This window comes from Cryptotermes secundus, unplaced genomic scaffold (genome assembly GCF_002891405.2).
Source record: "Cryptotermes secundus unplaced genomic scaffold, Csec_1.0 scaffold537, whole genome shotgun sequence".
In the NCBI taxonomy this organism is placed as follows: domain Eukaryota; kingdom Metazoa; phylum Arthropoda; class Insecta; order Blattodea; family Kalotermitidae; genus Cryptotermes; species Cryptotermes secundus.
The window spans coordinates 2366785-2379432 of NW_019740661.1; the positions used below are offsets into that span (position 1 = coordinate 2366785).

General features: G+C 36.6%; 1 protein-coding gene across 10 annotated transcripts in view; it reads right to left on the reverse strand.

The window, feature by feature from the left end:
- Positions 1-12648, reverse strand: part of LOC111872496 (protein retinal degeneration B) — a 159934-nt gene that overhangs the window by 24668 nt on the left and 122618 nt on the right. For all 10 annotated transcript variants that reach the window (XR_002844233.2, XM_023866474.2, XM_023866470.2 and 7 more), the window contains 6 exons: positions 12195-12304; positions 10590-10760; positions 9690-9845; positions 6563-6711; positions 5097-5213; positions 1622-1730 (listed from right to left, as the gene is read on the reverse strand). Coding sequence is in view for 9 of the 10 variants with exons in the window: in XM_023866474.2 (XP_023722242.1) it covers positions 1622-1730; positions 5097-5213; positions 6563-6711; positions 9690-9845; positions 10590-10760; positions 12195-12304 (812 nt within the window). In the remaining variant the exon portion in view is untranslated. The remainder of the gene's footprint in view (positions 1-1621; positions 1731-5096; positions 5214-6562; positions 6712-9689; positions 9846-10589; positions 10761-12194; positions 12305-12648) is intronic.

The following is a 12648-nucleotide window of genomic DNA, read 5'->3' on the forward strand; positions in this document are numbered from 1 at the left end:
TTGTGACATAATTCATGGTACTATTCCAGCATTTTCTTGGTATGACTGAGGACAACCACAAAAATTCTCAGTCATAACAGTCAGTGTCTCAGACAAGAATAATTTCAAGCACTTGAACAAATGCGACAAGTGCCACTGCTTCAACCAACATACCCAGTTCTCAAATGGAGGCTCCAGATTTATTTTTGGTCATACTGCAGAACCCAAATTTCTTCAACTTACTTACTTACTAACTTACTCATGACGCTGAGCCCTTCCTGAGGATCCGCCAATTCTGCAGATATTCAAGCATTTCCCAGCATTTTATGGAACCCAAAGGTTCATTATCGTGTTCACAAGAGCCCTCCAGTAGTCCCTATCCTGAGCCAGATCAATCCAATCCATCCCATCCTATCTCTCTAAGATCCATTTTAATACTGTCCACCAACCTACGCCTTGGTCTTCCCAGTGGTCTCTTTCCATCTGGCTTTCCCACCAATATCCTATATGCATTCCTTGTCTCCCCCATTCATGTTACATGCCCTTCCCACCTCATCCTCCTTGACTTGATCATTCTAATTATACTTGGAGAAGAGTACAAGTTATGAAGCTCCTCATTCATTATTTTCATTTTCCTAACATGATTATTTTTACAGTGAGGATCTGTTAGCCCCACGCCCAACCCTCAAGCTGGAGGACCACCCATTGTCGGCTGCCCATGACTGTTTATTCAATATATTTGCAGCTTCCCTTCATAGCTGGAGAGTGTCTCCTCCATCCGCAACCTGATGATGAGCCATACCGTGGTCATAAGGGACCCACCTAACATGGTAAATTTCTTCAATAGTCACTTTATTTTGTAAATATGTGAATTCTTCCAACACTTTCATCAAAGGATGTGGGCAATTTTCTCTCTTCTTATAGCTGATTTTTAATGGAATTCTGAACAGACTTTCTTCAAGGCAATCATCAATCTCACAGTTTTTCTGTTCTTGTTCAGTTTTGTTTCTCTTTTTCAATGTCAATCAGTAATCACTGTGTGCCATTTTGATATCCCCCCCCCCACACACACACACATTTGGACCAGTCCCTGAATGTTTCATGAGCCCAGAACTGTCATCTCAAAATTACTTAACTTACAAAACCCTGTGTTTCTCACTATTCACTTTTCACAAACTGTCTACAATATTTTGTGTCACTGGCATTTTCCTCTAATTTCACTAATAATCTTAACGATAATTACCTGCTCTAACAATCTGTAATCCACATTGATAAACAAAGACAACACTACATCAACAAAAGACATTAACCACAAAACACATTTAATTCCAAGAACTGCTTAACCCATAGCTGCTGAATCATGTAGTCATGTGCCAGCAAACTAGTGTTGACAGTTGCCGTACAAAAGCATCAGTCTGGTTATTTAAATGTCACACCCATTAATCAAAAAACACAAGAGTTACTTGATTCTGGAGTGCAACCTTCTTATGTAAGTTAATAATTTGTCTCAAAATTATTAATTCTAGCCTTTTCAACTAAAGTATCACTTGTTGCATATTTATTACGTCCTTTATGTAAACAAATGAAAATACAAGGGTACTCTACATCACTACACAAAGAGTAATATGATTTTTAAGCCAACCTGCCAGAGTGATCATGTCGAGAGGGCCATACATAAAACGTGCCACAAGAACCTGACGGGCACCTTCTCTCACTATGACATCATTAGCACGATGGTTTGCAGCAACATTCTGAAAAGGGAGAAAAAAATATCCTATGATGCACAGTCCATGAAACCAGAACCCTCATAACAATGACATCACATTACTCCCTCACTCTTGTGACAGACAGTGCTTTACCCACTGATCTCAGCAGTATACATGGCAGACATCTACACATGAAGCAGCAAAGAAAGGCAAGATCTAGTGTGTGTGACACTAGAAGACCTCTCCACTGAGCTGCAACTTTCAATAGCTGACATGCAAAATGATGAAGAGAATGTGAAGGATATTTAGTCAAGAAAATGTGAGATTTGAGGATGTCATGGTGACTGTGAAGATTATGTCTTTAGGAATGTGACACCAAAGCAGTTTGATGGATATTTACTGATGTTCTGGAGGTACATGTTGCCTCCATCTTCAGAGCAGAAGCATTATGTCAGTAAATATCTATCACATTCCATGATGTCACATTCTGGGATACAGCTATTTTTATAACCAGATACTTCTTACTTCTGACATGAATACACTTTCCCTGAGTGTGCTCTACAGTCACATGAACACAGAAATGGAAAAACCACAACTTTCATAATTCATGTTAATCTTTAGCTCCGTTTACAAAATAATTATGTCTCATGATGCTATAGAAGCATTTCAGTATAGTGAAAATGCAATAAAACTTTTAAACATCAAAAGTAGTGAAGTGTGTAATCAGGTTTAATACCAGCATTTATTATAGTTAGAATACTGTATTTATAAATTTAAAACTCTGGAATTATCTACCAGTGGATTTACATCACTACCTTTAATTTTGTTTCTGGTTAAGGACAGCAGTAAGCAACATACAAGCAAATAAACTGTAACTGGAGTTTTAATTTTCATTCTTGTAACATCAGACTTTTACCTGTTAACACCTACAAGCAGTCTCATGTCCTTCAACGTAACTAGCTGTCTACTTACATCTGTACCAGCCCATCCTATATTTAATGTGTAAGCATTTTCTTACTAGCACCAAATCACCTTGATTAATTAACTTCATCATTAAGCAATTATCTCCTTATCCCTTAGGTACAGAGTGTAGGACAGAAAGGAGGTGCCTAAGACTGAAAAATCAGTATAAAACATCAAATTCAGTAGCCATCTTGTTCACAACATGGTACCAAGTTACACAAATTGCACATCACTTGGTAGATTCCTATTCCCTGTGGCCCCCATGGCTACAACAAACATGCTTACAATGAAGCCAGACTCCATCATATTAGTTTTTTAGGTGGAAAATCCAATGAGCATACAATCTAACATCTGTTTCACAGAATTTCCAAACTCATGGATGTCTTAAAATGAATCAAATGTTAATAACAACCAAAGTAGAGTTTAAGAACATACACATAAAAGCACATTTCCTTTCATTGACTTTAATTCACATCTAGACTAGTGTCACTGCTAAAAATTCAATGGAAAGCACTGTCATTTGTTAAACAAATTACATTATTAGTGTCTGCTGATTATATACAGTTTAATTATAACATTAAGTTTTAAAGCTCAACACAAAAGTGGGGCCACAATAATGGTGAAGCAGCAGATTTTAGTGCTTGTAAATGTAAACTTACTGGCTTTTATGAATACAGACTTCTTAGGTTCAGCTCCTTTATCCCTTCTGAAACTTTACCTCTGTCCTTTCAAAACCCTTTTAATTGTTCATACTACTGCCCTTCATTCCTCATTCAGATTTACAGTAAAACAGTTTAGATAAGTGCCACTCCAAACAAGCTGTTATAGGAGAAAAACAATAAAGAATATCAGACATGCTATGTACTCTGTTATTTCAACATTTTCTCACAGATCTGCATCCCATGTCCATGCAAGCAACAAAACACACATGCATATACTGACTTTTATAATTATAGATATATGGAAGTATGTATACGTCATCAAATGATGCATCGAGGGTGTCTGATGATTAACACTGTCTGCCAGGCACTGACAGTAACTACGTCCTCTACAAGTGCAAGCAAACATACATCGCACTGGCCTTCTTATATAAGATGTACATGCTCACCAATAGGTTAAAGAGAACATAAAACATGGAGTGCTGATAGAATCACCTACACAGAAAACAAAATTAAAAGTGTCAACACAAAGGAATGAGATACTCGGGAAAGTGTCCTAAATGATAAACACTGAAATAATTTTATAGGTCCACCAGGACAAACGTTGGGAAGAATAATATAAGATGAAGCTGTATATACAATATTTACTCATTAGGAGTGTACAACATTACTGATTCTCCTTTTCTTTTACATGTTGGACTTCACTGTAGATACTGCAGTTTCATTCTACACCCACTCCCCCTTCCAGTTGACTGACAGAAGGATCTCATTTCTTGATTAAAAGAACTTCTAGCTAACTTTGTATACAACAACTTTATAGTCCTCTATTTGTAAGGAACACTATGTTTACAACTGACAAAGGTAAGTGGCAGCCAGGATTCAGAATGTGGGACACATTATCAAGTTTTGGGAGAATAAAATAGTGATCTCACACACCAGTTTGTATGAAGACAAAGTAACTGATTATTTTAATATTCTTTTATTGGTAGAATTCACTCTTATATGACAATATAAGGAGAAAATATCATAACTGCCCTTTGTAGAAAATAAATATATTGTGTAAAAAGTGTAGCAATTATCTGAGTACACATGAAAGTTCGTTTCTAATTATCTAGAATTATGCCTTGAAAAATTCTTATCTGTAAAGAAATTACAGTACTTTCTTTAGCCTACTTTCCTTATTTTGAAAAGGTAAAAGTAGGCTTATGAGATCACCTTGTTATGTCCGTGTATCTCCCCCACATCAACTTTTGAATGCCTGAACTGATCATTATAAAACTTGACATGTATATTATGGCACCTGAGCCCATCTCAGCAGCATACTTAATAAAACCCTCTCATCAGTCTGTGTGTCTGTATGTGTATCCCTTTACCGTTGCTAGGCAATGGCTTGATAAACATGTTCCCACAGCACAGAATATGTGCAACAGCAGAAGAATTGTTGGATGCGTCATTTACTATATGGTCCATGTCATATGAAATGAGAGTCTGAGCATGTGTACTGCCAAAGTGGTGGTCTGAAGACTTCAAGAGCTGTCAGGCAGTAAGACATGGTCATGAGTCCCATGGGACTTGGAACCAAGAATCACTCTGCTGGCAGTAGCAATTTATTGGACTGGACTAAACTGTGTACCCCCCACCCCCTACCGCTGCTAGGCACCTGGTCAGTAAACATGTTCCTGTGGCAATGAATAATTGTTGGAGGCATCATTTTCTATGCGGACAGCATCATTTCAAAGAAAAGTGGGCTATCAATTCTTACCACAACTTCTTTACTTGTATGCTGTACCTTAAGTTTCACAGAAGTTCTCTTCTTGATCCACTTTTCTCTTGGTTGACTTGGGCTGAAGCTTGCAAGGTCCTTGTCTTCATTACCAATTGTTGGTACAATGTCTACTCGACCAAGCTGTAAGAGAAATCCAAGACATAAAATTTCCTAATATTCTGAAAATATCGGATGCAACTTTTTTCAAAACTTGTAAGCAGTATTCTATTGACCTTTAAGCAAAACTTTTGTACAGTGTTTGAATTTCAGATATATCCCACAATTTTGTCTTTGAACCTTCTAATGCCCACTGACACTTAATGCACAAAATGCCACGTGCAAAAACTACCACAGCGAGGACCTTAAAGCTTCTTCTCAGATCTGAGCATATTCTATGCTACCAGATTATAATCACTTTATCTTAGAATATCCTGACATCTTGGAACTACTCTTGAGTATTCCTAGTAGCCTTGCACTGTGCAGTTTGTCAATTTGGTGGCAGTCTGAATGCTCACTATCATTCAATTCAGAGTCATTCTTTCCATCTCTCATCTGAAAACACAAAGATTAAAATACAACACTATAATTTTATACTTTATATTGTGGTCTTCTGTGTTATGACACTGTGCAGTCTGATAGGTGATATGACAGTTTTGAAGAACATAATGCCTCTGTCTTCAAGGGAGAAGTGAGCTCTGTTGGGAAGGTAGCTGGGTATATAGAAGAGGTAGGGGAAGAAAAAGGTTATGGAGCATAGGAGTGGCTGATCAGAAAGGAATGTGGAAGAGGAGACAGGACTCTGGACAGACCAATGGAAACAGTAGGTCCTGAGGAATGTGAATTAGCCTAAGACAGCAGAAAAGAAGTATATAAAAATGAACTGAAGATGGAGATAGCATGTTCCTCCAAAATGGTGGTATCCACTGACTATATGCTGAAATTACCTGGAAGACCACAATTTGAATTTCTGCTGCCATGAAAACTTTGAATCTCGTGTGATTTTACCGGTTGTTATATGGAGAAATATAACTTGGTCTTTTACTGTAAGTGAAGAACAAACTGAGGGTATCTGAAGACAAGGCACTGATGAATTGTTTGTATCTATGAAGAAGGAGGTAATATGAGGATAAAAGAAAACTGCATGATGAAGAGGTTTATAATTTGTATGCACTAACTTCCTTATTTTATACTTCTCATCAATCATTTTTAGAGTGAGCTCCAAGGAACATTTGAGTTCATCCTTCTAATCACCCTAGGTGACTACACACAAATCCTTCAGGAGTATAAAATGTGTATCAACAAGGAAAAGCATATTTCAATGCTTATTTAATACCCAGAACTTAATTATGAACTATAACTAGTTTGCAGTACTTATATAATATACCTAACATTTCATTTTCCATGATACTACAAACTAAGAATGAAGATAAAGAGGGGCAAGTAATATACATCACACTTGAGTGCAAGGTCTGTGATATGCAAACTCTCACCTGGCGCAAAATAAATGCTATGACATCAGAGGATTCCCAGTAACTGGCATGGAACAGGTGGGGCAGAGCATTGGTTGGAAAGTTTGCCAGTCCTTCAGGACAATACAGTGCATAGTCAAGCCGCTTTGTGCCCCACCATTTCTGGGTTACTGTGAACACAACAGCTGAAGTCACTAAGAATCAGAATCAACCTGACCATAAGATTTAATCTTTCCAGGTCCATACTCTCACATTTTAGCAGCTTCAAAATAACATTAGGAACAAGAACAGCTGTGACTTATACAGGGGGTTAAATTAAGAAGGATTACCAACCTAGAACAAATTTGGTAAAAGAATTGATTTGATTGTAGATTCCCAGAAGAGAATTACTTCTCCCTGCTACTGATTGTACACAGAGATAGTAACGTCAGGCAGATGGAAATACATACAGCTGAGCCATCATCAACTGAGCCTAGTGCTTCGGAGGTAAAAAATGCTACTGAAAAGTTTTAAAGATATAAATCTCCATATACTGATAAAATTCTGACAGAAGTGATTCAAGAAAGGTGTGAAACATTACATTGTAGGATCTATGAACTCATTCATTCTATTTATTATTTGGAATAAGCTAGAACTGCTCCAGCTGGGGAACAAGCTTATTATTGTACCTATTTACAAGAATGGTGATAAAATTTCCTGCAATGGTTACTGAGCCATATTGTTGTTATCGACTTCATTCACAATTTTATTCTATACCCCTTCCTCAAAGTTAACTATATATGTAGAAAAAATTACTGGGGATTATCAGTGTGGGTTTCAACATAACAGACCAACTACTGATCAGATTTTTTGAGTTTGTTAGATATGGGACAGAAAATGGAAGCACAATGAGAGAGCATTAGCTACTTGCAGATTTCAAGAAAGCCTATGATTCAGTTACCAGAGAAGTACAGTACAGCATTCTCATTTAGTTTGGTATACCCAAGAAATTAGTCAGATTAAGCAGAATGTTTCTGAATGAAACCTACAGTAAAGTTCATACAGGTAAACATTTCTCATACATTTCCTGTTCTGAATGGTCTGAAACAAGGAGATGCTTTATTGCCATTTCATTTTAACTGTGCTTAAGAATATGCCATTATGAAGGTTCAAGAAAACCAGGTAGGACTGAAACTGAATGACACATCAGCTTGTGGTCTATACTGATGTTAATTTACTGAGGGATAACATAAAAAAGCTCTAATAAATGCCAGTAAGGAAGCTGGTCCAGAAGTGAACACACAAAGAACTAAGTAGATGCTAATGTCTCATCACCAGAATGCAGGACAAAACCATAGCATGAAGACAGCTAACAGATCCTTTGAAAATGTGGCAAAATTAAAATGTCTGGGACAGCTCCACTCCCCCATGCATCTTCATGGCATGATGCTTAACCCGTTGCCGTGGTTCGTCGTGTATGTTTCGTCAGGGATTTAAATCGTCTGGGGGGGTTCGACGTGTATGTTTCGTCCAGCTGCACACGTATGTTATAACGCCCATAATAATTGATGGTTTTGCTGTAGATTGTTAGATTTTTCACTGGCCTGTTGTCAGGAGGACTGTATTTAATGACACACGCGTTTAAGAGCGCTAAGTCGTCGTTACATATGCCTGTCTTGCAGCAACGTTCCTGTGGCTATTGCGAGCTGTTTCTGTTATGAATGATGTGTTTTNGCCGAGATACAGGGCGCCCATATTATAAGGTAAGGTTATAAAACCACCATTTAAGATCATTTTAGTGAAAGTTTCATGTTCCTATCTCATAGAATTTAAGAACAATGATGAATAAATAATTTTCGAGCAAAATTTAAATGGCCGGCTGAATATATTACCGCAGGAGCCGCGGCCGCGGAATTTAAATGACCACGTCAAAGGGTTAATTAAATAAGCACAGGGCTAACTTTACCTCTTCATGTTTGTCATTATCAAATCAAAATTTCATTCAAGAGGAAATTAAGAACAGCTTAAATATGGGTAATGCTTACTACCATTCAGTACATAACCTTACATTTTCTTGCTGCTGTCGAAAAACATAAAATTAAAATACTATAATTTTGCCTGTGATTTTGTATGGGTCTGAAAATTGGTCTCTGATATCAAGGGTACAACAAAGATGGTGGGGATTTGAGAACAAGGTGTTCAGGAGTATATTTTGACCTATGAGGGATAAAATAAAATAAAAAACTTCATAATGGGCTTCACAGCCTGTATTCCTCATATGTCATTAGAATGATCTAGTCAAGGAGGATGACATGGGCAGTGAATGTAGCATACATGGGAGAGGAGAGAATATAGAATTTTGACAGAAAAACCTGAAGAAAAAAGTCCACTAAGGAGATCCAGACATACAAAGGAGGATAATATTATATGGTATTTTACAGAAATAGGCTTGTGTGTGTATGATCTGATTAGGACAGGACAGGGACCAATGGTAGGCTCTTGTGAACATGGTAATGGACATTGAGCTCCATAAAATGCTGGGAATCTGAATGACATGGCAACTGTTGGCTTCTCAAGCACTCAGTTCCACGTAATTATGAAATTAATCAGTTATTCTCATTTTTTTGGCATAACAGATCATTGAAGGTTGCAGCACAATGGCCGGTTTAGGCCTACCACTCATGCATTTATTCTCATATTTTGCCATATATATTATTCAACGCCCCAAACAGCCTAGACATTGGACTAAGTTTGCAAATACTGTTCTGAGTCTAACACAGGGTTCCTATTTTAGCATGTGACAAAGAAGCAGACTCAATTTAAATTATCTTCTTTTCATTCTGGGGCCATTTAGATTATTGAACTGACATTAACATTGAACCAGAATGTGATTTCTGAATATGCTGAATATAATTTGATGTCTTATGAGACAAAATGAAAAGATGTTAAAACCTGTATACAGTCATATATTTGTGAAAGTAACAGCAAAACTAAATATGCCTCTCTTCATAATAAAACTGCAAATGGATAGAGAAGATTAATTTATATGGTACATGTTGTTGTACCAGGTCAGGTAATTTAATTTGATACAATACTTCCTTTGGTGAAGTTCACATTGAAAACAAAAACAGTTACAAAACAATCTTTCTGATGTGTATGAGACACTTACAGGCATTGATTGTTTGAAGTGGTAAAGAGTCAATCACACCTGATATTGTACTCTGTATACTGACTTCTGACATTCGCCGCAGGTGGCAACCTGGTGTGGGAGGGGCTATATTCAAACCTTCTGCAAACATTTGTGGATTGGCCTGGATTACTTCCACTGCAGGAAAAAATAAATGTTATTCATTAAATATACAAATTCATAGCTTGTCTATAAATAAATAATATAAACAGAGAAACCATACAGTTCTGAGATTTACAAAACTGATTATCTTCTGTACATAAAGAGATTAAGAATATGTCAACAGTGTTAAGTCTGTAACTTTTGTGAACTGAATGTGTACTCAGCTCACTTCAGACCCAGTATCAAAGTTGAAACGACAAAACTACAGTGTTCAAACAGCCTGTCTACACTTGTAAAATATTTCCACTATGGATTTATATTACCAGTAGCAGCCCTTTCTAATGCTTACAAACTAATTTTTTAAACATACTGGATAATTTCAGACACCTACTTACATGAATTTAAGATGAACCTGACAAAAAACATTTATGCTTCCTATGCAGATCTAATCTAATTTACAGAACTACTGTACCAATAATATGGCTAAAGCTACTAACTGTAACAATTCCAAAACCTAACAAATCTCCAGATGTACTCCACAACTACAAAACATTATCAACAGTGCTAAAATTATGGAAAAACTGAATTCAGTTTCTAGGTACTTAATGCCTTCTCACCCCAGTGAAAGCAGTATTTAGGACAACCACTCAATACTCAACAGGTATTATTCTGAGAGAGAAACAGTGAGAGTAGTCAACATTCAATATTACGTGGACATCTGAACACACAGGTCCAAGTGTCTGAGTGTTTGCTTCATCCGGGAGCAATAAAATCACTCACAGAGATGATATGGTTGTCCATTTCCCAGAGGATACTTCTGGTAGCGAGCCACATTTACAGGAGGCAACATGGAGAATCTTGCAGAGAGAAGTGGCTCAAGCCTTGCAGCTACTGGATCTGTTGGGTGGAACAGATTGTATACTTGTTGTACCATGGGTCTTGCAATAAGAGCTGTAAAATAAAAGAATTGAATTACACTATGTACTAAGGATTACTTTTACATTTCCACTAAATTCATCATAACAACTATTTGAAACTAGCAATATCTTCAAGAAAGTTCTCCTTTGCTTACTTTATATCACTATGGCCAGGAATGTGTTATGCAATCTATAATCATGGACCATAATGGAGACCTAGTGATGGACTGGAGGATAATATATACAATGGGGCATAAAGAAATAAGGTGTGAAAGTGTGGCTTGGATTTAACTTACTCATGAGATGGTTAAATGGTGGGTTCTTATGAACACAGGAAAGAACCTTCAGGTTTCATAAAAGTTGCACAATTCTTTAGCAGTGAAGTGCCTATTAGTTTTTCAAGAAGGAATCTGTTCCAAAATATCAGTTAATTAGTCACAAAATTAAATATTATAAAGATGGGGTGGCTTCCAATGATGTCACTCATACTAAGTTCAAGGGAAGTTACTATGATTATTATGTTTGGATACACACACATATGGGTACATGGCCACAATAAATTGAAGCCTGGCTTCTCTCATATAATAATAAAAATAAGCTAATAGGAATAAAGCATGTATTTATATAAAACAACTTTGCTTATATTATTTTCACATTTATTAGAAACTCAAGGCAAAGTTTTCAATCTGTTTTCCATACACCATAACAAGTATACCCTTGTCATACCCCAATAAATTTTGAACACACTGACTGACTACTGTGAATCTGTGATACTGGAAGTCAGCTAGCCTTAGAACGTTTTCATTCTGTACCACTATTATTACCAACATGATAGTATTATTGGACTTCTAAAAGATGGCCTTGAACATCTGAGCAGTGACATATTGTTAAAGAAAGCAACATTTTTATGGTTACTTCTGGATAGTATATAAAAAGGGCATTGAAATACACATTCTTTCATTTGCATTATCATTACAGCTAGGTACTGCAGCAACAGTGTTCATCTTCAAAGCACTGAACATCTATTTGACAGCAAAAAATTATGCACATGGACAAGTCAATAAGCTGTAATATAATTATTAATTTCTAATCTTTGGCAACCTTCCTGCAGACAAACAACATAACAACATGAAAAAAAAAAGGAAGATATAATACATTCTCCCTGTAAATAAAGAATCTGCTTATACACCCAAGAACATGTTCACACACATACACATGAGTGCAAATGCATTCACATAGATAGACACATGGGAACATACATGAACCTACTCAAATAAGTTTAAAATTGTCTGTTAAACTAACATTTTGAACAAAGTTGATAAATACTACTCTCTTTTTCCCAGTGAAATAATTACTGAAATAAATAACACTGAACTTAAAATTTCAAAGGATGATTTTCCTTTTACATAATTTTCAGTTTCAGAATCAGAGTATATCATAACACCTCTGCATGCAATACAATACTCACTGTTCTTATCATCAGGTGAAGATATCTTCCTATAAGCAAGAACCAAGGCCAATGGACTTCCAAACATGAAGAAATCGCTCACTTCAAACTCTAATTTACACTGATGATCACTGAAACAAATCCACAAATACACACACACATATATATATATTGTAACGTGTTTACGTTACCGAAGACGCCGTAGAGATGGTTAATTGGGTTTATTTAACAATCTACAAATAACGGCTATAATTAATGATCACAATATTACGGGTTTCCACACTTTACAAACCCTACAACAAAGTCTCTTAACACAATCTTCACTTGTCTTCATGTACTGATAACGCGGGAGCTATACAAGTCTCCCTGAAATACACACTCCGAGTATAACTGTACTACAGCAATCACTATGTCTGGAAAGCACACAATAAGTCTTCCGCTCGCTGACTTCTTAGTTATCGCACACTCACAGGCT